Here is a 27,670-nt window from a genome sequence, read left to right as displayed (position 1 = left end):
GAAAACCAAACAAATTTATTAACATGTATATTTCATATATATATATGAGATAATCAAGGCAAAATTAATAATTCTCCAAAGAGGCATTAGAATTCAAGATTAAGAAAGAAAAAAAGAAGAAGAAGAATGTAGCAGGAGGGGAAGAATGAAGGGGGGGAAATCGGAGGGGGAGAAGAACCATGAGAGACAATGGACTCTGAAAAACAAACTGAGGGTTCTAGAGGGGAGGGGGTTGGGAGGATGGGTTAGCCTGGTGATGGGTATTGAGGAGGGCACGTTCTGCATGGAGCACTGGGTGTTATGCACAAACAATGAATCATGGAACACTATATCTAAAACTAATGATGTAATGTATGGGGATTAACATAACAATAAAAAAATTTAAAAAAAAAAGAATTCAAGATTAAATACCATCTTAATAGGGAAAGGCGAGAGTAAATGATTTTTAGACGAGATGAATGGGCTCTTAGAAGAATAGGTAGTAAATATGATAGTTTGTAAAAGAGTTTGTCTGGGGGTGGGGCTAACTTCTAATCTGCTCTCCTGTGATAAGAGTCAGTCCTCCCTAGTTGTTGAAACTCCATGGGAAGGGATTGATGACAATTGAGTTCCTTTGGATGACCTGTCTTTGGGAAGATATGGGGAGATAGGGAAAGCCTCTTCCTGCATTTGCGGTTTTTCAAGCGCCTACAGCTCAAAGTAATCAATATACTACAGCAGTGTATTTTGGGGTGGTATATTCTGCTACCCTTCAATGCTAAGTGAAAGAAGCCAGTCATGAAAGGACAGATACACTCTGACTCCACTTACATGAGGTACCTATGATAATCAAATTCATAGAGACAGAAAGTTGAATGGTATCTGCCGGGGGCTCGGGGCAGGGGAGAAATGGGGAGTTGTTGTTTTACGGGTATGGAGTTTCAATTTAGGAAGATCGAAAAGTTCTGGAGATGCATGGAGGTAATGGTTGCACAGTAATGTGCATGTACTTAATGCTACTAAACCATACACTTAAAATAGTTAAAACAGGGCGCCTGGGTGGCTCAGTCGTTAAGCGTCTGCCTTCGGCTCAGGTCGTGATCCCGGGGTCCTGGGATCGAGCCCCGCATCGGGCTCCCTGCACCGCGGGGAAGCCTGCTTCTCCCTCTCCCACTCCCCCTGCTTGTGTTCCCTCTCTCGCTATGTCTCTCTCTGTCAAATAAATAAATAAAATCTTTAAAAAAAAAAAAAAAGTTAAAACAGTAAATGTTATTTTATGTTATGTATATTTTGCCACAATAACCAAAAACACAACATCTGTAACATAGAGATTTGAATACGTTCTCCCTCCTATGATGGCTATCTCATAGAAAAATTAAAGTCCAGATATTGAATTCCCTTAACCTTGTAACTTAAAGTTTGCGGTTAAAATCCAAAATTCTTCCTCTCTGATTGACTTATTATGCTCAGTTTCTGCCTGAAGTTTCTCACACTGATGCCCAGTGGAGCGAAGCAAAATGCATTCCTATTGGTGTCCACTGGAATGAGTGTAGTTCTATTAAGCCTTCACACACTGAATGAGGTAAGACTCTAATGTAAGACTCTAATGTACCTCTCTCTTAGTGAGTCCAAAGAGTAAATAGGATTCACAAGACTGTCATAGCACCAGTCACATACCTACCATATTTTGGGAACTCAAGCAATTCCCAACACCCCATGATGGCTGTAAGTACATAAACCTAAATCTAGAAACTTATGATTACCAAAGACCAAGGCCATGGGATCTGAGAGAAGGAGACTAGTTGAAGAAATCTTTGTTTCCAGCCCTACCAGAAAGTAAATCATCCACATCAGCTATCTGGAGACGATAGCCTGAAAACAAACTGTGTAAAAAACAAAAACAAAAACAAAAACAAAAAAACCAAGAGGTGAGTTAGAGAACCATACATTTAGTATACATAGAAGAAAAATGTCTCCTTTGGAGGATGGCATTTGAGACATTCCTGTCTTCTTGCAAAGTCACCATGTTTTATCTGAGGTTCTTTTCTTAGCCACCCAACTGACTTCCAACCTCTTAGTTCATATCTCCCCCTGTGTTCCTGGCCACTCCATGCTCTGTCTGGTGACAAAGCGTTCACACTCTCTCCTGAACATCCACAGCACATTCCTGGGCTCCTCTTGCTGTGGATACCCAGGTCTGTGCAGGGCTTAAATTCAGTAGAGATGCCCCAGGAAAGCTGTTCTCATTGTTCAGCACCAGCATTCCTTGGGACTTCAGGGCCTGTTTTCCCCAGTGCCCACTTTTGTTTCCGCTAGCCACCCCCAGCAGATTCGGAAGTCAAGCACTCTCCTAGAGGCCTGCAGAGGGCCCATACCTTTGCCATCTGTTCTTCATCAAGCCCTAGGCTTTCTTTGGCTTTGCATATTTTTGAGGTCCTATATTTGAATTTCAGGTCTTGAATTACTTCTTCTGCCCGGTCTTTTTCTGTGGTAGTGGGGTAAACCTCTGGAGTTCCATATCCCCTGTAGTTCCCATCCCCCTTCAGGAAGCTTTTAAGCAGTTTAGCTAGTTATTTATGTCCGTTCACTCTCTTCTCTAACTCCTACGTGGCTGATATTGCTCACTGGGCCTGAGTGTCTTCATCCCCACCAGCCTTTTGCTTTCTGGCCCAGATATTGTTTTTCTAACATAATCACCTGCAATTCATCTTGTGGGGTCCCTGAAAAAGAGACATTAAATTAGTGAGTTCTGGGTTTCCTGAAAGCCTTCATTTTCAAACAAGCAAACAAATTCTAATATCATCTTCCTGAATCAAACAATTCCACCCGGGGGTAGGTATTGAAAAAAAAAATCCCTCTACCCTTTCCAAGTTCTTAGCTGAGACCCCTGTAATAAAAGACAGATTAACAAGAGAAAGACAAACAGAAGTCCATTAACATGTATTCCTCGTGTGTACATGGGAAATACCCAGGAGAAAATGACTAACTCCCAGAAGGGGCTTTAGAATTCAAGGTTAAATACTATCTTAATGGGGAAACGGGCAGAGGGATGTAGGCCTCCTGGGGAGAGTAAATGGTTGTGGGGAAAGATGAATGGGCCCTTAGAAGAACAGATGGGAGGTATGACAGTTCATGACAAAATTTGTCGTTTTCTCTTTCAAATCCATCTAGCCTATGCTCTAAGATAGTTCTCAATCTTTTAGCAGGCATCAGAATCTCCTGGAAGGCTTGTTGCTGGGCTCTGCCCCTGGAACTTTCATGAAATAGGTCTGGGGAAGGGCCAGAGTATTTGCATTTCTATCAAGTTCCCAGTGAGGTTCATGCTACTGCTCTGGGGACCACACATTGATTCCAAGGCTCTCAGATCTCAATCTTCTCTGAAGGGAATCTCTCTCTCCTTATTTTGCTTGTATTCTTCCACTGCTCTATTCTAAAGCAGATTTTTTTTAAGTAGGCTCCACGCCCAGCATGGGAGCCAACACAGAGCTAGAACTCACGACCCTGAGATCAAGACCAGAGCTGAGATCAAGAGTCAGACATTTAACTGACAGAGCCACCCAGGCACGCCTTAAAGCAGATTTTTCAAACCTAGTTTGAAACAACTAGTTCTTCCTTGACCCTCTGACTCCTAGATATAGGTCTTTTAATCACCTTCTTAGCCTTTGGCTTTATAGTAATCCTACTGAGGTGTCGTTCTACTTCAACCCAAGAGGTTGGCATAGTTGTTTACTAATAAGATACCCTTCTGTCTCTTGATCTGAGTGGTGGATATTGGTAGTGTTCACTTGAGTACATTTTTGCATGTATGTTATACTTTAATTTAAAAAAAAATTTTTTATTAAAGGGGCACCTGGGTGGCTCAGTCGGTGAAGCATCTGCCTTCGGCTCAGGTCATTGTCCCAGGGTCCTGGGTTTGAGCCCCGAATCGGGCTCCTTGCTCAGTGGGGAACCTATTTCTCCCTCTCCTGCTCCCCCTGCTTGTGCTCTCTCTCTCTCTCTGTGTCAAATAAATATATAAAATCTTTAAAAAAAAAAAAAAAAGTCTATTAAACACATATGTGAATGCGTGCACGCATTCATTCTGATGATGGAGCTATATTTTTTGAGTCTCTAAAATCCAAAGTCATGGTCAGAGGTTATATAATTGGTCAGCATGGTGGATGTGACTTTTAACCTGTAGACAAGCCAAATGAATCTAAGAGGTTCGTTTCCTGCTTGACCCTAAAAGCTGCTATAAAAAGTGGCCACATTTCAAACCATATTTCAAACAGTCAAGGGCAAAAGGAACCCTGGCCCTGTCCTTCCTACGACGGCAGCAAAGCCTAATGCCAGCAGCTGGGGCTGTGCCAGGAGCATGATCTCTCCATGTGTTTTTTTCTGTTCTTAGGGCCAATCCCAGTCTACTGCTCAAGGTTCCAAGTTGTTGGGTTTTTAGAAGGTTACTATTTACAGTTCTTTATTCCAATCCCCAAACAGAAGCAACCGAAAAATAGACAGTAGACCACAGTGTCTGCTTTTTTACTGCTGAGCATTGGATAGAACATGGATTCAAATCTTTGGCTACAAGCAGTTCAGCCTATAATTAGATAGATGGGGTGGAGATAGATAGGCTTCCTCATTCATTTACTACCGTGTCAAGCAGTGGAAAACAGGTCAAAATGCAGTGTCCCTGAGGATCATCAAAAAAGAGAAAAAGGAAAGAACTTGGCTGAACATATCCAGTTCTTTCTTCCAAATTCATTAATCATAGACGTCCCCTCTTCCCATAGAGAGGTGTGAATGGGGGGGGGGGACTCTAATTTCCTCTCATTGGAAATATGAGACCAGAAAAGAAATGGAGGTTCCCCCAACATACAGTATGGGCTTACCAGAGTTTATTTAACACTCTCCCCACTGATGGATATTTAGATTGTTTCTAGTCTTTCACCCAATGAACAGGTGCCAGGGAAGATCCTATATGTTTCATAGTGCACACATGCAAGTTTCCTCAGGCAAGCCATCTGGAAGTGAATATCTAGGTTGAATGTATACACATTAAAAAATTTAATGAAGACTGACAATTTGCTTTCCAAAAAGGCTAGACATGATTTGCACTTAAGCCAGAAGGTGTGTAAATAACTGTTTCCCCACATCTTCATCAATGTTGGTTATAAGTGATCTTTTAAATTGTTGCCAATATGATAGGTAAAAAGGATCTCTTTGTTTTGGTTTGCTATATATGATTCTATCACAGGGGAGAATGAACATCTTTTTATGTTTTTGGCCATTTGTATTTCCTCTTCACGGAATTGTCTGTTCATTTCCTTTGCCCATACTTCTTTTAGGTTATCTTTTCCTTATTAATTTGTAGGCATTCTTTATATATTTTGGATGCTAATATTTTGCCTTTTATATTTGTGATAACTATTCTTTCTAGTCTTTTGCTTGCTTTGTAAGTTGAGTATGTATCTTTGGTAGTACAGAAATTTTATTTTTATCAGGTTGTCATAATTTACTTTTTTTTTTAATTTTTAAAAACATTTTTTGGGGCACCTGGGTGGCTCAGTCGTTAAGTGTCTGCCTTCGGCTCAGGTCATGATCCCAGAGTCCTGGGATCAAGCCCCGCATTGGGCTCCTTGCTCTGCGGGAAGCCTGCTTCTCCCTCTCCAACTCCCCTTGCTTGTGTTCCCTCTCTCACTGTGTCTCTCTTTGTCAAAAAATAAATAAAATCTTTAAAAAAAATTTTTTTTTTAATTTATTTTAAGTCATGTCTGCATCCAACGTGGGGCTCGAACTCACAACCCTAAGATCAAAAGTCATGTGCTCCTCCAACTGAGCCAGCCAGGTACCCCCATAATTTATTTATTTATTTATTTATTTATTTATTTATTTATTTATTTATTTATTTATTTATTTTTGAGTGAGAGCAGGGGGAGGGGCAAAGGGAAAGGGGGAGAGAGAGAGAGAGAATCCCAAGCAGGCTCCACGCTCAGTGCAGAGCCTGATGTGGGGCTCGATCTCAGGACCCTGAGATCACAACCTGAGCCAAAATCGAGTCAGATGCTTAACCCAGTGAACCACCCAGACACCCCAAATATCCTGAGTCTTTAAGAAAAGACTGAATTATGTTTAGGCCCCTTTGTTTTTTAAGACAGTTAGCAAGTTACATACTTTAAAGCAATTTCTGTTTTTTTAAAGTGGTTAAAATAAACACTGTTTTGGCACTTGAAGGGGCAAGTTTCCATTACATGGAAATATCAGTTGCATCGGACCTTGATTTTCACACAATGTCGGTACACCGAGTGTTGCTGTAATTCTTAGATACGAAAAGACGTCATGGCGGAAGCAAGCTCGTGAACACAGAGCAAGGAAGATCTTACCTGTCATTTTAAACAAACTTGAAAAAGACCCAAGAGCTTTATTTTTCCATGCCAGGCCTGGTTGCTGCATTTCGCTGCCTGAGCATACAGCTCCTTACATTACAAGTTGCAAGTTCTATGTGCTCAAGTTCTCAGCCTTGGTGCTTCCTGCCAGAGACAGAGATTCATGACCCTGTAATCTGAGCTTCCAGAGGCTCATATTTTAGCCTGGGGGCAAAAATCAAGTAGGCTCATATTTTAGCCTGGAGGGTAAAAATCAAGGAATATGTATCAAAGTAACAGTAACAAAGGAACAATCTTGGCTGCATGCCCCTACCGTTGAGATTTTACTCTTCTCACTCAAGATGTTTCCATGGTAACTCACTTGTGCCTCTAAACAGCCTTGATGGGCCCTGTAGGATATTGGGTTACTGCTCCTTCGCTTCCTCCCAGCAGAAAAAAAGAAACATCCACAGCCTTTTCGGTGTGACTTTGTAGGGTCTCCCAGTGCAGTACCTTTTCATGCCCCATTGATGTCGGGCTGGACTCTCTCTTTTGTTTGTCAATGGAATATTCATGAACGTCACCTAAGCAGAGGCTTTAAATGTGCTTGCAAGGTCTGGCGTGGCTTCTTGGACCTCAGCCATGTGCCATGAGAAGCTGCTGGTCCCAGCGTGAGAGACACGGGGAGTTGACCCGAAACCAGACTCACAGCCTGAAGCAGAACCACTCCAGTGACCTATGGTGAGAAGCATAGATGTGGTGGTGTTGCTATAAGCCTCTGAAATTTGAGTTTATTTGTTTAAACAAAATCATTGCAGGAAAACCTGACTGATCCAGCCCCCACTTTTTGTTTTTTCTTTTTCTTTTATTTTTTTTAAAGATTTTATTTATTTACTTGAGAGAGAGAGAGAGAGCACAGAGGGAGAGGGAAAAGCAGGCTCCCCACTGAGCAGGGAGCCGGAAGCGGGGATCATGACCTGAGCCAGAGGCAGACGCAATGACTGAGCCACTCAGGTGCCCCCAGCCCCTACTTTTTAAAAATAGAAATTGTGGGGCACCTGGGTGGCTCAGTCGTTAAGCGTCTGCCTTCAGCTCAGGTCATGATCCCGGGGTCCTGGGATGGAGCCCTGCATCGGGCTCCTTGCTCAGCGGGGAGCCTGCTACTCCCTCTCTGGCTCCCCCTGCTTGTGTTCCTGCTCTCGCTATCTCTCTGTCAAATAAATAAATAAAATCTTAAAATAAATAAATAAAAATAGAAATAGAAATTGTTCTAAGATATATAATTTATTACCTGTCTTAAAAATCAAAGGGCTCTAGGGATGCCTGGGTGGCTCGGTTCGTTGAGCATCTGACTCTTGATTTTGGCCCAGGTCATGATCTCAGGGTCGGGGAATCAAGCCCGATGCTGGGCTCCCCACTCAGTGGGAAGTTTGCTTGAGATTCTCTCTCCTTCTGCCCCTCCCCTCGCTTGCATGCTCTCTCTCTCTAAAATAAATAAATAAATCTTAAAAAAAAATTTTTTTAATCAAAGGGCTCTAGGGGTGCCTAGGTGATTCAGTCTTTTAAGCGTCTGCCTTCGGCTCAGGTCATGATCTCGGGGTCCTGGGATCGAGCCCCGCATCCAGCTCCTTGCTCAGCGGGGAGTCTGCTTCTCCCTCTTCCTCTGCCTCTCCCCTCTGCTCATGCTCTCTCTCTCAAATAAATAAATGAAATCTTTAAAAAAAAAAATGAAAGGGCTCTAAACATAATTTAATCCAGCCCCTTGCTGGGCATATCCCCAGTTTTTACCGTGCACCTCGCCTGTCATTCAGATAGTCACTACTCACCAGACACACGCTGTGACTTGCTGCACAGGTCTTTACCCTCCCCACTATGGCTGGTGCCCCCACCATCCCCTATAATATCTCTCATGTCTCTGGGGTCACGGGTGAGGTACAACCCCCCTCAGTTCCAGCTGATATGAAACACTTACTTTCTTCCAACCTGGGTTAAACTGTATGAGGCCACAAAACAGAGCCACGCTGTGCTGCTTTCTACAGCTCTGAAGCTTAACTAATTCTTGCATTTTAGCACAAGACTTCTCTCCCCAGGAGACAGTTACAAGACAGCTGGGCCTAAAGATGATTTGAGACTCTTATCGAGGCTGCATTCAAACCCTCTCTCCTCAGCAACCTAACCAGTGCTCACGGGCCAAGTATGAGTGCTCCTGTTGGGGTGAATTGCTTTCCTTTTAGAATACCAGCAGGAAGGTTAAGGTAAAGTTAATAATCTCTAATTGAATGTGGGTCCAGCTCTGGGGGCCAGGTGTCAGTCCCAATGTATCAGGTACCAGGCTCTTTTAAGAAAAGAATCCTGATAGCGCATGTAGAAATTCACATGAACTCCATAGCTCATGCCTGCACTCTGAGATTCTAAGTAGGATAACAAGCTGGTATTTTCATTTTCCCATTCTCTAGAGAAGATAAGTCTGTATCAGACTAGTCCTGGAAGATGCATTCATTCAATTCACTCAACAAATACTTATTCAATTACTGAGTTAAGCCCTAGAAATACAATGGTGAAACAAACAAAGTCCTTGCCCTCCTGAAGCCTACATTGGTGGGAGGAGGAGGGGAAGGAAACAGAAAATAAAGAAATAAACATAAATATATCATTTTCAGTGGCAATAAGTGTTATACAAAAAAAGAGGGTAAATGATAAGAGGTAGGGCTCTTTTGTATAGGGCAGAGAGAAGGCATTTCTTAGAACCTAACAATTAAGTAGGCACTTGAACCAAGGGAGGGAACAAGCCATAAGAAGTTTTAAGGAAGAACAAACTGGAATAGGAAGAGCAAATACTAGGACCTGAGGCTGGAGCAAACATCCAAAGAGCATAATCAAGTCCAGTGGCTAGAGGAGAATGAGCCAAAGGGAGTGGGAAACAGTGGGTAGGCAGGGTTCAGGTCGTCGAGGAGCCTGTCAGCCATGGAAGGAATTTGAATTTTGTTATAAGTAGAAAAGGAAGCCACTAGAGAGAGTTAAGAGGGAAGTAGGTGGGTGACTCATAATCTGATTAATCTCTTTAAAACCTAATCTTCATCAATACAAATGATAAGGCAAGAAGCAGCAAAACCAGTTGGAAGGTTACTGCAGTAACCCAGATGAGAGACACTAGTGATTTGGACCAAAAGGTAGCGCTAAAGTGGTGAGCAGGAGTCAGATTTGGGGAACAGTTTGAAGGTAGAGTCCCTAGGACTTAGTAAGCAGCTGGATGTGGACAGCAAAGAAAAGAGAAGCATCAGGAATGACTTCCCTGGAGGGGCAGAGGGGTGGCGGTGCGCCTTGAGGAAATGGCTGGAGCCCTGTTACACGGGAGCTGGAGAAGCGCCTTCGTCACAAAAACAGTCGAACATTCGAGCCGGCAATCAGGAGAGAGAGCAGGGCTGGAGGCGTGAACCTGGGAATCATCACCTTTTAGATGCGCGGAAAGCTGTGAAGCAGGATGAATTCTCGAAGGAGCAAGTGTAGTGAGAGAAGTGAGTTAAGGAGCATCCAATGTATCTGGAATCTCACACTCTGGAAGATGCCCTGAGAAATGTGGATGGTTCTCCATTTGGATGTAAGGTGGATTCATGTTCTTGAGGGCAGGGGCCCTGTCTTAATCATCTTGGTGACCCCTCTGGGTTTTGCCTAAGCCCTGGGGTCTGGCTCCTGTCTCTATAGCAGGAAAAGTCTCACCCGAGACTTCAGCTGGGAACCTGAAGGAACACAGCCAACTCAGGGCTGAGTTGCAGCCAGAAACCAGAAGTGAGCTGACAATTTACTTTGTGTTGTACGTGGTTTCACACGAGTTTGGTTCTGCAACCGGAATGACAATTATGTTGTGTGGGAGGAGGAAAATGGAGATGGAAATTTCTTAGCATCTGAAATTTTCAACTATCTTTTGAGTGAACCTCTAAATTTTTAAATAAGTCTTTCACAGTTGCTGGGGTAGAAATAATTACCTACAATTAAATTGTGCTGGACATATCATAATTTTTAAAATCTTTTTATTTATAGAGAATTTTCAACTTGCACAAAAGTGGACCAAATAGTATAATGAGCCCTCTATGTATCACTTAATCCGCAAAATTATCAACCATGACAATCGTGCCACATCCACACCCTTGTCCAATTTACTGTGAAGCAAATCTCAGACATAACATTATTTCATCCTTAAAATTTTGAGTATGTTTCTTTAAAAGTGTTTAAAATATAACCACAATACAATCATTACACTCAAAAAAAAAAAAGTCTTAATAGGGTCAAATGTCCTTTAGATTTCCAATTGTCTCATAAATGCTATGAATTTTTCCATTTTCATTTTTTGGTTTTTTTTTTTAATGGGATCCAAATAATGTCCACATACTGCAAATGGTCACTATGTTTTTAAAATCTCTTTTAATCATAGGTTTTCCTTCTACTTCTTTTTATAACACTTGCAATTTCTCTGTTGAAGAAACTGGGTTGTTTATCCTGAATAGTTCCCAATAGTCATGGGTTTTGCTTATTGTATCACATGGTTTATTAAACATGTTCCTTTTTCCTCTGCATTTTCTATAACTGGCAGTTGGAGTTGGATCATTTTTTTGAATGTACCATTTTTTAATATAGATCATTTGAAAACTTAACAAAAAAATTAAAAAGCACCCAAAAAAAGCACCCTTTATTCAAAGTTCCACTACTTACTTTTACCCCTCTTTTTGAACAGGAAAGAATAAAAATGGAAGTTGTCCCTTCTCCTCCTGGAATGACACCCTTTAGGAGTAACCATAGGTTACAATTTGGGACTTGGAGCATATAGTTCCAATTCAAAAATGAAGGAAGGTGTGATGGTTAAATTTTTTTAAAGATTTATTTATTCATTTGAGAGAGAGAGAGTGGGGAGGGCAGAGGGAGAGAATCCTCAAGCAGACTCCTCACTGAACGTGGAGCCCAACTCAGGGTTCGATCCCACAACCCAGGAGATTACTACCTGAGCCAAAACCAAGAGTCAGACACTCAACCAAATGAGTCACCCAGGCACCCCTTGATGGTTAATTTTATGTGTCAACTTGACTGGGCCATTGGGTGCCCAGACATTTGGTCAAACCTTATTCTGGGTATGCTGTATGTTTTTGGATGAGATTAACATTTGAATCAATAGACTGGATGAAGCAGATGGCCCTCCTTCATGGAGATGGCCTTCATCGAATCAACAATAGAACAAAATAGACCGACCCTCTTTCAAGTAAAAAGGGACTCCTCTTGCCTGACTGCTTGAGTTGGGACGTTGGTCTTTTTTCCAGCCTTTGGACTCAAACTAGAACACTGACTCTTGAGCCTGTGGGCTTTTCACTGAAACCGACACCATCAAGTCTCCTGGTTCCCAGGCCTTTGGACTTGGTCTGGAATTACACATAAACTCTCCTGGCCCTCCAACTTGTCAACTGCAGATCTTGGGACTTCTTACCCTCTGTAACTGCATGAGCCATTTCCTGGCAATAAGCACATATATCACATATTATCCAAATGTGATATACATATATATCTCCTATTGGTTCTGTTTCTCGGCAAAACCTAATGCAGAAGGCTAAGTGGAGGGGATGGAACTTGAGCTAGGCCTTGAAGGATTGGTGGCATTTAAATGGTTAAAGACAAGGTGAAAGAGTATGCCAGCAAAGCAAAGTGGAAGAGTCTGGAATACAAATGTGTTATGTGGGGTTCAGAGTGGAGACTGGGCAGACTGCAGCTGAGATTTGGGGTTGTTGAATTATGCAGAGTTTTAGAGACCAGGGTTAGGAATAAGTACACTATCCTACAAGCAAATAAGAATCACTGTCTACGCTTACCAAGATAAAAAGGCAGGTATTAAAGAAGTCCGATGCTGTATGCTCAAAGCAGTAGGATTTACTGGACAGCTTCCACTATGGAATTCTGAAGGAACCTAAGATTCTTACTATCAACCTAGTGTCAGAAGTCTCACATACATGTTAAGAAACACATTTGGAGGGCAGGGATGCCTGGTTGGTTCAGTTGGTAGAACATGCAATTCTTGATCTTGGGGAGTCAGTTCAAGCCCCATGTTGAGTGTAAGCGTTTACTTAAAAAATAAAATCCTAAGAAAAAAAAGAAAGAAAGGGGGGGTGCCTGGGTAGCTCAGCTGGTTAAGTGTCTGACTCTTGATTTCAGCTCAGGTGATGATCTCAGGGTCGTGAGATCTGAGCCCTCTGTTGGGCTCCGAGCTCAGTGTGGAGCCTGCTTGAGATTCTCTCTCTCTCCTCTGCCCCTCCCTGCTCCCCCTGCTCGCATTCTCTCTGCCTCTCTCAAATAAATAAATAAAATCTTAAAAAAAAAAAAAAGAAAGAAAGAAAGAAAGAAAGACATATGGGAGCCCTCCAAAGGGAGGTACAAGGTAAATGAGGGCTGTATGGAATTGTGCCTCAACACGGTCACACTCTCACACCCGGGCTCCATGACATTCCCTCTTGCTCTGCACCCCTTCTGGCTCTCTGGTTCTCAAACTTGGAATGCATCTCTATCAGTGTCTCCTTGCCTTCTGAGTCATTCTGGTTGCCAGTCCAAATAGTCTGCTTTGGGATCTATGTTTATCTGCCTGGCTTCCATGAGAGGCAATAGAAGGTACAGTGGCTAAGTATCTCTGGAACCATGTTGTCAACATTTAAATCCCAGCTCTGTCTCTTCACTCAGTCAACAGACTGCTTTACCCAGTCTACTGATTCAAATGTTAGCCTCCTCCCAAAACACCCTCCTAGCACACTCAGAATAAGGTTTGACCAAATGTCTGGGCACCCCTTGGCCCAGTCAAGTTGACACAGAGTGTGATCCAACACAAGTGCCTTAAACTTTCTGAGCCTCAGTTTCCTCATCTGTAAAATGAAGAGAGTGATAGTAACTTACACAACAGAGTTATCAGGAGGATTGAAAAGATAGTGCATGTGAGGTGCTTAGAACAGGTCTGGCACAATAGTCATAGTCGTTTTTCTTTATTTTTTAAAAAAGATTTTATTTATTTATGTGAGAGAGAGAGAGTAAGAAACAGTATGAGAGGGGAGAGGGTCAGAGGGAGAAGCAGGCTCCCCGCTGAGCCGGGAGCCCGATGTAGGACTCAATCCCAGGACCTGGGATCATGACCTGAGCCGAAGGCAGTTGCTTAACCAACTGAGCCACCCAGGCGCCCCTCATAGTTGTCTTTCATGAAAACATATGCAAAACATGTGGTCTCTGCTTCCGCTGCTCTATTCCACGGCTGAAGTAACCCGGGGCCCTGAATTTCAACCTCTCTGATCTCCGAGCTGTATGCTGCACTTTCTCAGAGAGCTTCCCTGAGAATGCTGGATTTCTGCACTTGCGAAGCTGGTTTCCTATCCTTTGCCCCCAGCTAATTGAACGCATTCACCGGGGGAAGAGATGCATGGTATCTGTCCCTGCTCAGCTGTGGGCCTTGAGGCCTTTTTCCAGCAGGCTGAGCTGACCCTTTCTAAGAATGAAGGGGTATTGGGAATACCAAAGCCACCACAGAAGGCATCTGGAATCAATCAGGCTGCCACAGCCTTGATCTGCTGTGCTTGCTTCTCAAACCCCTCAGCCACAAACATGCCCCCTCCAAACCTCTGGGGTCTGCCTGCACCTCCCATTCCTGGTCTAGATTAGGAGTCCTCCCCTAGACAAGCCTGGCTTGTATGTGACACCCTGCCCTGCCCTCTCTGGCCCAAAAGGGCTCTCCTCTGTTTTCCTCTAAAGGCTTTATTGATTTTTTCCTTTCACATTTAAATTTGCAGGCCATCTGAAATTGATCCTGCCTTTAGTTCAAATGTTCTGCAGAGAATTGAATTGAAAACGGTTGGCTTTCATTCATTAGACAATGGTGTCTGTCCAGGCTGTTCCTGCAGCTCCGGCTTCTTTACCATCCAGAGCTGACTTTGTTTCTATCCAGTTCCGAGCGTGATCCTCCAACCTTCCTGCTAAGCATCTGAGCTTTCTATAGCCTCTTCTAAAGTCCCCTGTGGATTTCATCAGCCAGGGTTGGTTTCTATTACTTGTAATCAAAGATCCCTAATTTTTATACCCACAGAGAAGTGAATGACTCAGGTCCAGCTTTCTGGGGTGAAGGTGGTGGAAATGAAGACATTTGAAGATATCAAGTGAGGAAGTATGTAGATTACTGTTGGTGAAATATTAATCTGTCATATTTACTTCCTTTATTCAGGAGACTAGAAATATCCATCCCCAGGCCTTGCCTCAAAATTGGGCAACGTGGATAACTATGAAGTTGTTTGTGGTGGAGACAGTGGACATAGGCAGACAAAGAGTACATGAGCAGGGAACTCAGGAAATTGCCAACAGTCTACTGCACATCGTCATAGATTCTAGACTCTTTGGGATAAACCAGGTCTTGTTATGACAGAAGCAACACCCACCCACACTCAGCCTGCCCTACGATGACTAAGATAATCAAGGACATTGTCTGTGGATAGAGCCCATTCACTAGGAGTCCCAAGCTCTGGAGGTCTGTGAAGGAGAATGTGAGAAAATGTATTAGGCCTGAGTGGCTAGAGAAACATGATTTCAGGGGCGCCTGGGTGGCTCAGTCGTTAAGCGTCTGCCTTCGGCTCAGGTCATGATCCCAGGGTCCTGGGATCGAGCCCCACATCGGGCTCCCTGCTCTGCAGGAAGCCTGCTTCTCCCTCTCCCACTCCCCCTGCTTGTGTTCTCTCTCTCGCTGTGTCTCTCTCTGTCAAATAAAAAAAAAAGAAAAGAAAGAAACATGATTTCACTATTGCTGAGCGTACCATAACTGCATCTTTGATGTTGCCTGCAACCGACATATTCCCCAGACTGCTACCAAGCTGGGACCACCCAATCATCCCACAGAGAAGGAATGGCAGACACTATTTATTGCCTACTTGGCAGCTGTTATGAACAGGATGTTTGTGTCCCACCGCCACCCCCACCTTCCTATGTTGAAGCCCTAACCCACAACGTGATGATATTTGAAGATGAGGCCTTTGGGTGTAATTAGGGTTAATCGAGGTCATGAGGGTGGGACCCTCAAGATGGAATTAGTGCCTTTAGAAGAAGAGACATCAGAGACCTTGCTCTCTCTCTCTCCTAGCACACACCCTGAGGAAAGGGAGAGCATTCGAGAGCATAGCACACATGTTTCCAAACAGGACGAGAATACTTAACAGAAACTGGCCCCTGCTGGACCTTGATATTGGACTTTACAGCCTCCAGTTCGAGGTTGCAGAAACCACCCAGTCTCCCCAGCAGATGACTACAGCAGCCTTTCCCTTTCTTTCCTAACAGAACCCTTATTCTATAATGGGTGGAAACCTCTGGCAACAGAACCCCAGGGCATGAATAATGATTTGTGTAAGACAATCATTGAGGGGTGCCTGGGTGGCTCAGTCAGTTAAGCATCTGCCTTCCCCTCAGGTTATGATCCCGCATCGAGTCCCGCATGGAGTCCTGCATCCGGCTCCCCGGTCAACAGGGAATCTGCTTCTCCCTCTGTCCCTTCCTGCCCCACCCCCAGCCCAGCTCCTGCTCACTTGTGCGCTCTCTCTCTCTCTCTCTCTCTCTCGCTCTCTGTCTCTCGCGCGCGCACGCAAAAATAAATAAAATGTAAAAAAAAAAAAAAAAAGACAGCTCCACTAGCTCCACACTTGCATGTTTAGACATTTAAATGTATCCTTCCCACCCCACCTTACACAGAATCTTGCCTGTGGGGCTTTGAGATGTGGCTACGAGAACCCGGGAAGGTAGGAGTGTGGCTACCTAGGCTTGGAGTCCTTTCTCAAGGTCCCGGAGGCTGACTGCTACTTCAGGTCCTTGCTGGCAAGGGCAGGAGAAACCTTGGCTGAGTCACATCCACACCCGGAGGCTCTGGGGCTCTGAGGCTCTGACTGTGTGTCTGAGGGAGAATGACAACTCCAAGGCCTTCCAGGCAGAGAAGGGGTCTCTCAGACGCTCTTGGCCTCCAGCTCAGCTGCGTGGCTGCAGTTAAGGCGAGACGGACCGCACAGGTGGAGTGTGGAGTGGGCAGAGGAAGGGGAGGTGAGGGGGCCATGTAACGGCTAGAAAGCAGATTCAAGGTAGGTGGGAGTGGGGGAGCCAGGGTACAAATGACTGTATTTCCAAGATGTATGCAAATCAGATGTACTTAGAACTGGGTTTTTCATTTAAAAATCAATTCATTATGCAAGGAAAACTTTTCAACCACCACAAAAGGGCAAATAAAGTCTCCTTCACCTCTTAGAAATTCTGGTCCTCCAGGCCCCTTCCCCAGAGAAAAGCAAGTCCTCTAGAAGCTACCTGATTATGCAAGCATAGACGCAGAGGGGAAGGTGTAAGGAGCACAGTCCGGAGAGACCTAGCCTCTACTTTTCCTGGTTATTTCTGACATAAAGGAGAATAAGGGCACTTAATGTAAGTTTATTTTGCAAAGTTGGGGTTGCTATTATTCATACTAATCATTAGGAATAAATCTCTATGTTGAAATGAAACTGGCTTTGGAGTAGAAGTCAGATGTGTCTGGATGTGCCACCATGGTTCTGTGATCTTGGGCGAGTCACTTACCTCTCTAGACCTATTTCCTTACATATACAATGGAAGAATGGATTGGGTGGTATCTTATTTTACTGATTCTAAGATGTATGGTTTGTGGGTTGTTGTTGTTTTTCACATTTTAATATCTCTGAACTTGGAATGCATACATAATAATTATAATCAATGTTGTCTTACAATTATTATTGGCAGAGTTATTTTCTTTGCTGCTTTTACAATCTATGGCAGATTAGAACCAATGAAATGACTGAAATTTACTAAAAATTTACTTCTAGCCTGGGAGGCTTCTGGACCCGACACCAAGTACCTATGAGAACTGTCCATCATGAATTGGGTATTATCTTATCCACCAAACTGTAAAATTAAACACATACAGCAGCATTCCAAAATAGAAATGGTATATGTATGAGACCAGGCTGGAGCAATCCAGAGGCACAAATACACCATCACAACCAGGCGGCCCAGGATTCTCCTGTAACTTGCTCCTAGTACTTTGCCCTCTCTTCCTTCAGCCATCCTTAGCTTCACCAGGAATTCCCTATGATCAGTTAATGAAAGAGGCAAATATGGAAGAATCATTGATCAATCTGCATGCTATACTGGTTCCAGCTAGAATTGGACGATTTTGTCCTACTGCCCCAGTCAGGGTAGCCCTGAAATATAGTGGTAAAGGAAAATCCTCCCAAAGGGCAGGATTTAGGGTGTATACCTTATTATCTACTTCATGTGTAAGTAAAGATAGACTGAGCATGGATCTATATTTGTTAATGAGCACTGGCTAGTAACTTGGCCAGCTGAGCAGGGACTTGAGAAAGAACAAGCCTAGAAAATGGTGACAGGAAGATCCAGGGGAGAGATACCTGGATGGACCTTTCAGAATGGCCACTGAATGTGAAAATGTCCATATCCCATGTGTGGTACGCAGAATAATGGTCCCCAAATCTATGTTCTCTTACACAGCCAAACAAACTTGCAAGTGTGATTATGTTAAGGATCTTGAGATGAGGAGATTATCCTGGATTTTTCAGGTGGGCCTAATATAATCACAAGGGTCCTTAAAAGAGGAAGACAGGAGTGTCAGAGTCAGATAGAGATTTGGAGATGCTCTGCTGCTGGCTTTGAAGATGAAAGAAGGGGCCATGAGCCAGGTAATGTGGGTAACCTCTAGAAGGTGGAAAAGGCAAGGAAATGGAATCTCTTCTAGAGCCTTCTAAAGGTATGCATCCCTGTTGACACTTTCATTTTAGCCCCATAAGTTTTCTGAACTACAGAATTGTAAGATGATGTGTGTGGTTGCAGGTCAAGAAGTTTGTAGTATTTGTTATAGTAGCAATAGGAAACTAATACACCATGTAAATGCCCACAAAAGGGTGTTCCCAGCAGAGGCAGCACTCTATCAATCAGGTGGACCAGATGACCCATTTTTTGTATGTCAGTTGACCTCTTTTCCAAGCCACCCCAGTGCTAGCTTGAAGTGTGTATGTAGTCACTTAATCCTCACACCAAATTTATGACATGAGTCTTATTATTATTTTCCCCATTTTATAGATGAGGAGAGCAGGCACAAAGAGGTTGAATAAATTGGCCAGTCACAAAGTGGAGTCAGGATTTGAACCCAGGTCATCTGATTCTAGTGCTGTACTATCCAATATGGTAGTCATTAGCCATATATGGGTATTTATTTATTTATTTTTTTTTTTTTTAAAGATTTTATTTATTTATTCATGAGAGACAGAGAGAGAGAGAGACAGAGGCAGAGGGAGAAGCAGGCTCCCCACAGAGCAGGGAGCCCGATGCGGGACTCGATCCCAGGACCCTGGGATCACGACCCGAGCCGAAGGCAGACGCTTAACCGACTGAGCCACCCAGGCGTCCCCATATATGGGTATTTAAATTAAACATTAAAAATTTAGTTTCTGTCACCAATATGCCCTTCAGCATCACTCGTTAATTTCATATCAATCTCTAAATGAGATCACAGCCTGGCTTAGAACTCTTCTCCAAGCCCCTAAATAGTTATTCTTCACGGCTATTTTGAATTCTGCATGTTCTCCCGATTCCTCAGAATGTGTTACTGACACAAAGAAACCCTTACAACACTGGTGCTGAGACTTGGCAGCAGATAACCTGTGCTAAAGTGTCAAGGGAGCTAGGAGGACTAAAACAGGTTGGCATTTTCTTATGTGCCTAGTACTGTGCCAGGTGGGAGTTGGAGGAGAGTGGAGGGAGATACCAAAGATACATATCATAAAGCCATTGTCCTCAAGAGATGAAGAACACAGAACTATTCTCGTTCATCCCACAAATAGCTATCAAGTGTCTACTATGTTCTTGCCATTGTCCTAGACATTGGGAATTTAACAGTGGATAAAACAGACATGGTTCCTGACTCTGTGGCACTTACTACATTCTCTCCTGGGGGAAAGAAAGACATTGAACAAGAAATGACAAGTCTGATGTATGTGAGGAAATGCAAAGTATGGGATGCTTCAGAGTAAATTAGAGAGTTGATAATACAAATACTCCAGGAATTTACGAATGAGATATAGCCATGTACAATAAGTAGTAGGCCATGTTTTTATTTTAGGCAAGTGGAAATCTTTGTAAGGTCCTCAGCAGAGTAATGACGTGTTGGCCAGAGGTGTTTCAGGAAGGTGGTACGTCATAGAGGTTAGGCATTCTGGAATCAGGTTGGTGTTAGATTTAAATCCTGCCTCTGGCATTTACCAGCTTTGTGAACTCAGTTTTATCTCTAAATGGGATAAGCATAATAGTCTCTACCTCAGATTTTTAAAAATATTTTATTTATTTGTCAGAGAGAGAGAGAGAGAGAGCAAGCACAAGCAGGGGGAGCGGCAGGCAGAGGGAGGGAGAAGCAGGCTCCCCGCTGAGCAGGGAGCCCGATGCAGGACTCGATCCCAGGACCCTGGGATCATGACCTGAGCCGAAGGCAGGCGCTTAACCGACTGAGCCACCCAGGCATCCCTCTACCTCAGATTTTTTTTAAAAGAATGAATTATTGTAATGTACATAGTTGTTCTTACTATTATTACTGTTATTTTTTCAAACTTAGATCCTTTGATAATTATGTGGAGAATGGGATTGAGAGGATTAGATCCTTAGAAAGACCAATTAGTAGGCTGTTGAATGGCCTTGGCAAGAGACAAAACTAGGGCAGTGGCTGTGCAGAGAAAGAGAACTTGAGATATTTAGAAAGTTTTTTTGTGTGTGTATATCCCAGAAATTGTACTCAGGAGAACTGAAAACATGTCAATGCAAAATTTTGTATGAGTCAGGGTTCTCCAGAAAAACAGAACCAATATACAGTGATATATATAAGAGGATATTTATTATAAGAATTGGCTCACACTGTTATGGAGGCCAAGAAGTCTCTCGATCAGCTATCTGCAAGCTAGAGAACCAGGAAAGCTGGTAATGAAATTTAGTCCAAGTCTGAAGGCCTGAGAATCAGAACCAATAGTGTAAGTCCCTGTTGGAGCTAAGAGGCCCAAGAACCAGGAGCTCTAAGTCCCAGGGCAAGAGAAGATGAATGTCTCAGCTCAAGCAGAGAGAACAGATTCCCCAGACCTCTGCCCTTTTGTTCTAGTCAGGGCCTTGACAGATTGGATGATGCCCACTCATATAAGTGAGGGCATCTTTATTTAGTCTACTGATTCAAATGCTAATCTCTTCCAAAGACACCCTCACAGACACCCCCAGAAATAATGTTTTACCAGCTACCCTTGGCTCAGTCAAGTTGACACATAAAATTAGCCATCACAAATGTTCATAGTAGCATTGTTCTTAATAGGCAAACAGTGGAAACAACCCAAATGTCCATCAGCTTATGAATGATAAACAAGATGGGGTATATCCAAACTATGGAATATTATTCAGTCATAACAAGGAATGAAGTACCAATACATGCTATAACATAAAGGAAACTTGAAAACATTAGACTAAGTGAAAGGAGCCAGATACAAAAAGCTATATGTTATATGATTCCATTTATATTAAATGTCCAGTATAGACAAATCCATAAAGACAGAAAATAGGTTAGTGGTTGCCAGGACTCGGAGGAACAGGGCATGGGGAGTGACTGCTAATGGGTTCAGGATTTGTTAATGGGGTCATGAAAATGGTCTGATATTAGACAGTGGTGAGAGTTGCACAATTTTATGAATGTATTAAAAACCACTGAATTGAATGCTTTGAAAGGGTGAGTCTTATGGTAAATGAATTATATTTCAATTAAAAAATTTAATTGAAAAAATTTAGTGTAACAGGGTGACAGAGATCAGAGACTCTCTGTGCCAAGAGATTCTTTACTCCCGGAGACATTGCTAATATCTATTCAGTCTTTGCGGTAACCAAGAGGATTGCACTGAGCACTTGCTATGGGCCAAGCAATGTTCTAAGAACTTTATTTGTATTAATTCATTTAATGTCTATAGCAACCATAGGAACTAGGTGTTATGAGTTCCTGAAGAAACTGAGTCTCAGAGAGGCTATATAACTGGTCCTTGGCCTACACAACTGGTATATGGTGCAGGTAGGATTTGAATCCACAAAACCTACTCCTAGAAGAAACCACTGTATCACAAACGCTCTTACAGAGATGAAATACGTCATCTTTGTGCTAAACCCCCATTTGCACCAGTAGGTGTCACTGTGTTTATCAAGGATGCATTTTACCTCTGTGGATTACCCTAGTGTCTGACCTTGGACTATGGTTCTCAGTTTGCTACTTAATTCTTTCAAAGTCCTTCATGTCTCCATCCATTTATCCACCATCCACCATCCATTGGCCAAAAACTCATGAAAGAACTTCAACTGGATTCTGAAGAATATCCTTACTACAGCACATCTCCTAGACTACACAGTTATTCCTCCGAGAGAAGGGAGGAGAGTAGAGGGGAAGGGAGAGAAGGAGAAAGGGAGGGGGGAACGGAAGAATTTAGAGGGGAATGCTTCCTGGTCTTTCACCATCACACCACCACCTGGAGTACATCCTGCAGTTAATGTTTTCTTTTCTTTTCTTTTAAGATTTTATTTATTTATTTGACAGAGAGAGACGTAACGAGAGAGGGAACACAAGCAGGGGGAGTGGAGGAGGGAGAAGCAGGCTTCCCACTGAGCAGGGAGCCCGATGCGGGGTTCGATCCCAGGATGCTGGGATCATTACCTGAGCTGAAGGCAGATGCTTAACCGACTGAGCCACCCAGGCGCCCCCAGTTAAAGTTTTCTTGATTAAAATCAGAACTTTCCCAGGGCGCCTGGGTGGCTCAGTCAGTTAAGCATCTGCCTTCGGCTCAGTTCATGATCCTGGGGTCCTGGGATTGAGCCCCACATCAGGCTCCCTGCTCAGTGGGGAGCCTGCTTCTGCCGCCCCCCCTGCTTGTGCTTGCGCTCTCTCTCTCTCTCTCTGTCAAATAAATAAAATCTTTAAAAAAAATAAAAATAAAATTAGAACTTTCCTTTTGAATCATGAACATTGTCCTACCCATTTGGCCCTTAAGAGCCAGTGTGACAGCTAGGTCAGCTCCCTAGCCTGACTCTGTTGTCTTCCACACGCTGTCCCCTCCCAGCACCATCTGCCTATGTTGGTAAGGTCCCAGAATGCCTGGAGTCTCAGCCTGCCCGAGTCATGCCCAGAGCTAGAGCCTCATTTCCTGTTCTTTCTTTATTATCCCCAAATGCAATGACTGTAATTATCCTGGGAGACCATCACAGGTTCCAAGTGAGTTTCCTGGCCTTCATGCTCCCTCCCTGGGGTCTCAGGGAAATAATGACGCAGCAGCAGTTTGCCCCTTGCCTCCTCTTGCATGCATCCCTATGATCCTCTGTGCCCCCTTCCCTATCCCAGTCCTGCCCATTCTGCGCCATTGTGGGCTTGATCTTCCCCTTCCCCTACCAAAAAACCCCAATCCATCCTTTGGCTTCATCTCTGGTTGCGCAAGAATGGGTGATGGTTAGAATAACCAACCAACATTCACAGTACTTGCAATGAACCCTGCATTGATCTAAGATCTTTACCTCTAGGAAGTTGTTAAAGCCCTACCAGTTAATGGGAGCTGAGATTTGAAGCCAAATGTCCAGCTTCAGAGACCAAGCCCTCATTCCCCATGTCCTATTCTCTTGGTATGTAGAGTAGCTAATATTGCTATCCTTTCTGGCTGACAGGTTTGCGTTTTAACAAGGCCTTTCAGGATACCAGGTCTCGACTCAAAGGTATGACTAAAGGTGACTAGATGTATTTGGGGTGAGCTTAGGGACAGGCCTTCTCAGGCTAGCTCCACCTTGTGGTTAATGGGTCTGCCAATTAATGTTTTCTCATTTGCCCTCAGATGCTAATTGAAGTCTTAATGATGACCCTGAGGCATTACAGGTTCCTGAAACTGCCTTCTGAATCATCAAAGATTAAGCTGTGCACTGCCTGGTTCATTTATTCAGTAAGTACTTACTGGGTGCCTATCACCAGGCACCCGATATTGGCACCCTGCCTTCATCAAGCTGTAGTTTGATGGCAGAAATAATGTTAATCATTATTAACAGGGATGCCTGGGGCTCTGAGAGCATAAAAAGGGTCTGATGGATCAAGGGGTCAGGGAAGGCTGAGGAGCAATTGACTGAGTGGAGATCTTGAAGCATGAGGGTTAACTAGGTGAAGAGAGGAAGGAAGAACATTCTAGTCAGGCAGAACTTGCAAAGCCCTGTGGTGGGAGGGAGCATGGTAAATAAGAGGCCAAGGTGGCTGGAATGAAGGGAAGAAGGAGGAAGATGCTGGAAAAGGCTGGTAGGCCTGACTGCACAGGACTCTGTAAGCCATGTGAGTTTTGCTTTGTCCTAAGAGTGAGAGGAAGCATAGAAGAGTTTGATCAGATTTGCATTTTGAACCCATCACTCTAGCTGAAGTGTGGAGAATGACTGCTAAGTGTAATTTTTTGTATTCCAATGCCAACCATTTCTGGACATGAAGGATAACGGATGTTGTAATTGGCTTCCTCCAGTCAAGTCTCCCACCTGATTTTGGTCTAGAGGACTACATATTACCATGTTGGCTAGACTGGGTACACTCTGGGACATAAAACCTCCTAGGGCAGAGCCACCTACTTTTTGGTTTTAGGTGAGTGACTTGCACAGTGCATGCACTTACTAGAAGGTAGATTTTGAAAGGATTCACAATCATCCCACCTAGTTCTTTTTACATAAATACCCTGTGCTTGGCGTTGTTTTATAGAAATGCTACCTCATTTAACCCCCCACCATAGTCCTGTGAGGGAGATGTTATTATTATTCTTGTCATACAGGTTGAGAAAGATTAAATAATGTGTTCAGGCCATTCCACTACTAAATACCCAGGAAAAGGACCCAAGGCTTCTTGATTCAGCCCATCCCAAACTCCTTCCTTAAATAAACCCATGCCAAAGGTAAGTTGAGCCCTTCCTACAGATTCCCTCTTTGAAGAGTACACTGTTGTAAACAATTTTCACTATTGCCACACCTACTCTGAACTCTAGGAACAGTTACCAAAGAGAAGAGGCACACCTTCCTCTTTCTAGTTACCTGCTTGCTCACTGAGGTGTGCCGGCAGCCCTCTTCCATTCTCTAAAGGCCTGCCAAACAGCCAAGCATGAAACTGGCCTAAAAATAATCTTCCTAGGCAGGTGATTAACACTTGTCTTTTCTCCTCCAGTTTTATTCAAGTAGCCTAGTAACTAATAGTACAAGTTTATCAAAGCAGTTACAGTCAGTGCCTTAAAAGCTTTATTGCTCCATGAAGTTCAAGACAAATTACCTTTAAAATGTGGTTCTAATATCCTATGTGTAGGAGATACTTTTTCCTAGCAACACACTTGGACTGCAAATAACTTTTGCCTAGAGAAACATCAGTATTGGGGCGCCTGGGTGGCCCAGTCGTTAAGTGTCTGCCTTTGGCTCACGTCATGATCCCAGGGTCCTGAGATCGAGCCCCACATCAGGTTCCCTGCTCCACGGGAAGCCTGCTTCTCCCTCTCCCACTCCCCCTGCTTGTGTTCCCTCTCTCGCTGTGTCTCTCTCTGTCAAATAAATAAATAAAATCTTAAAAAAAAAAAAATCAGTATTGTCAAAAACAATGACATTGATTTTTTTTTCCCCCAATGTTCTACATTTTCTCTTTTTTGAAAAAGAGGATAAATCAGACAGGTTCTTAGAACTCGTACCTTTGTAGGAGGTGTGGGGGAGCCAGGTTGGCACAAGTAAGAATTGCGGTATTGTTTCTGCTGCGGCATAAGAAGGTGGGATAAAGCCCTAAACTTCATGAGTGAGTTCTGATTCACCCTTTGCATTTCTTTTTAATGCTCATGTTAAATATTAGGAGGGGCATCTGGCTGGCTCAGTTGGAGGAACGTGTGGTTCTTGATCTTGGGGTCATGAGTTCAAGCCCCACATTGGATGTAGAGATTACTTAAACTTTTTAAAAAACGGTTAGATTATTTTTTTAAAATAAATAAGTAAATAAATAAACATTGAGGAGAGACCAGTAGCAGAGGGTCTGGGGCATGGGCATGGAGAAGATGAGGAGGAGGTGAAACGGAGCACTTATGCATTGATGGGAGGTAAGGTGGAAGGAAGCAGTCAACAAGAGGAGGGACTGTAAGAGGAAAGAGAGTGGTTGGAAATGAACTGGGAAAGTAAAGAGAGAACAGCGAGAAAGCAGAGGGAAGAAAGAAATGCTTGCATGAGGGAGAGTATTCTTGTGTCCTTACCATGAAAGATCTGGCATCCTTACCAGGGACCTTTCTGAAGATCCTGTCTCCTTATCACTCAACTCCAGCAGCACTAACTTCCTTGCTGCTCTTGAGCACTCCAGCTTTAGGGCCCTCTATTTGCTGTCCTTCCTCCAGGTATCTACCAGGCTATTCCCTCACTTCCTTTAAGGCTCAGCTCAGGTGATTGCTGTATCCACACCCTACATAAAACAGCACCTCCCTCCTCTCTATCTTTACTAGGCTTTATTCTTAAAGCTGCAATCACCAGCCCCTATACTATTTGGTCATTATCTGACACCCTCCTTCTTCCTCCCCAGAAGGTAAATTCCATGTGTGCAAGGGACTTCATTTTCTTCGTTGATGTATCTCCAAGACCTAGCCTGACACTGCCGGGGGGTGGGGGTGGGGGGTTGCTCAACACACGTTGAGGGACTCGAGGAGTGGGTGCAGGTGGGGGAGAGGGTGTTCGGGAGGGGTGTTTGGGGGTGTGCTTCCAGCCCAACAGACTAGCATTCTTTTTCTCTCTTCCCCTGTCTTTCCCTCCCCAATTATGAGACTAGAAACAAGAAGCAGGAATGAGGCAAATAAGGAAGCATGCAAATTAGTCCCGCTCAAATTCTAATTAAAAGTGTACAAGAGAGAAGGACTGAAAGGTAGAGAACATTGCACACACAAAAGTGAGAGTGAAAAGTAAGAGAAGGCTAACAGACGTCACTCTCTCTGGTCATTCTCCCTGATCCCCCCAAGGCAGGGCGAGGCGCTCCTGGCACTCTCCTCTATAGCCCCTGTTGCGGCTCCTTGTCACTACCACGTTGAAGGCGTCCAGGCCCGCCTCGGCCGAGGCCCGGCACGCGCCAGCCGGAGCCGCGAAGGGGGCCGGGACTACAGCTCCCAGGGTGCCGAGCGCGAGGGGCGCGTGCGCAGTGCGGCGGGAGGCGGCGGTCTGTTCTCCGCTGAGGAGGAGCGGGGCAGAGGAGGGAGGCAGTGGGTGAGAGTTCAGAGTTCAGCAGCAGCAGCCCGAGCCCATGATTCCCATATGCCCTGTAGTTTCTTTCACCTATGGTGAGTATAATGTACCCCGCTGAGGTCCCTGCCCGGCCCCTTCCCCGACCCGGGGCCGCGGGGAGGCGCGGGGGTTGGGGCTGGCTCCGGGGAGGAGGCGGCGGCCGCCACCGGGGCGTGCGAGTGAGTGAGGGAGTGCGAGGCGGGAGGGGGAGGCGGCGCGGCCGCGGCCCCGGTCCCGGCCCGGCGAGGGCGGCTTCTCACAGCACCTCTCTCTCTCCCCTTCCCTCCCTCGGCGTCTCTGCCCCACCGCACCTCTCCTCCCGCCATGGGACCCGACTCTCCATGCCCGCCGCAGTGCCCAGCCGGCTGGGGGAAGATGCCAAAATGGCGACCGGCAACTACTTTGGATTCACCCACAGCGGGGCGGCGGCGGCGGCGGCTGCGGCCCAGTATAGGTAACGGCTCCCCGCCCTCTCCCTTCTTTCCCCCTGCTCGCTCTTCCGCCCGGATCCCGTCGACACGACGCCCCCGCGCCGGCCCCCGCCCGGCGGCCCCGAGCCCCGGCCCGAGGCCCCGCGGCCTCTCCCGCCCCGCCCCGCCCGGCCCCGCGGCGGGCAGCGGCCCCCGGTGGGGGCGGGAGCGAGGGACGGCCGAGGTGTCGGGACGTGGAGGGCCGCCCGGGCTTTCGGCGGCCCCGCAGCTAAAATGGCCTCCCGCGGCCTCCGAGCTCAGCCGCCACCCCCGCCCGGCCGGCTGAGGGAGGGAGCCGAGGCCGAGGCTCCGATCTCCCCCCCAGTCTCCGCCCCGCCTGTCCAGTCCCCACCTCTAATCGCCCTCCCACTTGGGGAATGGAGAGGGTGGGCGAAGGGGAGTGCCGAAGCGCGCTGCCCACCGGCCTCTTCCGCGACGCCTCCCGTGCGCCAGTCTTCGCCCGGTGCTGCGGCCCCCAGAGCCCAGATAACGTGTCGTTTTCTCGGGTACTTCTCCTTCGGCTCCTCCTGTCCC

At 45.0% G+C, this 27,670-nt stretch overlaps 1 protein-coding gene and 1 long non-coding RNA gene across 3 annotated transcripts in view; one reads left to right on the top strand and one right to left on the bottom strand.

Annotated features, from left to right (window-relative positions):
• Positions 1–1,035: 1,035 nt before the first annotated feature.
• LOC118544218 (uncharacterized) lies at positions 1,036–27,670 on the bottom strand. The gene is made up of 3 exons (XR_004921461.2): positions 27,489–27,670; positions 6,339–7,056; positions 1,036–2,699 (listed from the first exon to the last, which is right to left on the bottom strand). It is a non-coding gene; the product is annotated as an uncharacterized LOC118544218 (long non-coding RNA).
• The window catches only part of ZFR (zinc finger RNA binding protein), an 81,094-nt gene continuing 79,988 nt past the window's right edge, over positions 26,565–27,670 (top strand). Inside the window, exons 1-2 of one of the 2 annotated variants that reach the window (XM_078066611.1) lie at positions 26,565–26,722; positions 27,021–27,120. In XM_078066611.1, coding sequence (XP_077922737.1) covers positions 26,686–26,722; positions 27,021–27,120 — 137 coding nt within the window. In that variant the 5' untranslated portion in view covers positions 26,565–26,685. The remainder of the gene's footprint in view (positions 26,723–27,020; positions 27,121–27,670) is intronic. The other variant, XM_078066612.1, reaches the window with a different exon arrangement.

Source organism: Halichoerus grypus, chromosome 2 (assembly GCF_964656455.1).
Source record: "Halichoerus grypus chromosome 2, mHalGry1.hap1.1, whole genome shotgun sequence".
Taxonomy (NCBI): Eukaryota; Metazoa; Chordata; class Mammalia; order Carnivora; family Phocidae; genus Halichoerus; species Halichoerus grypus.
The sequence above is the reverse complement of the archived record's forward strand: the minus strand, read 5'-3'. Positions and strand labels throughout refer to the sequence as shown.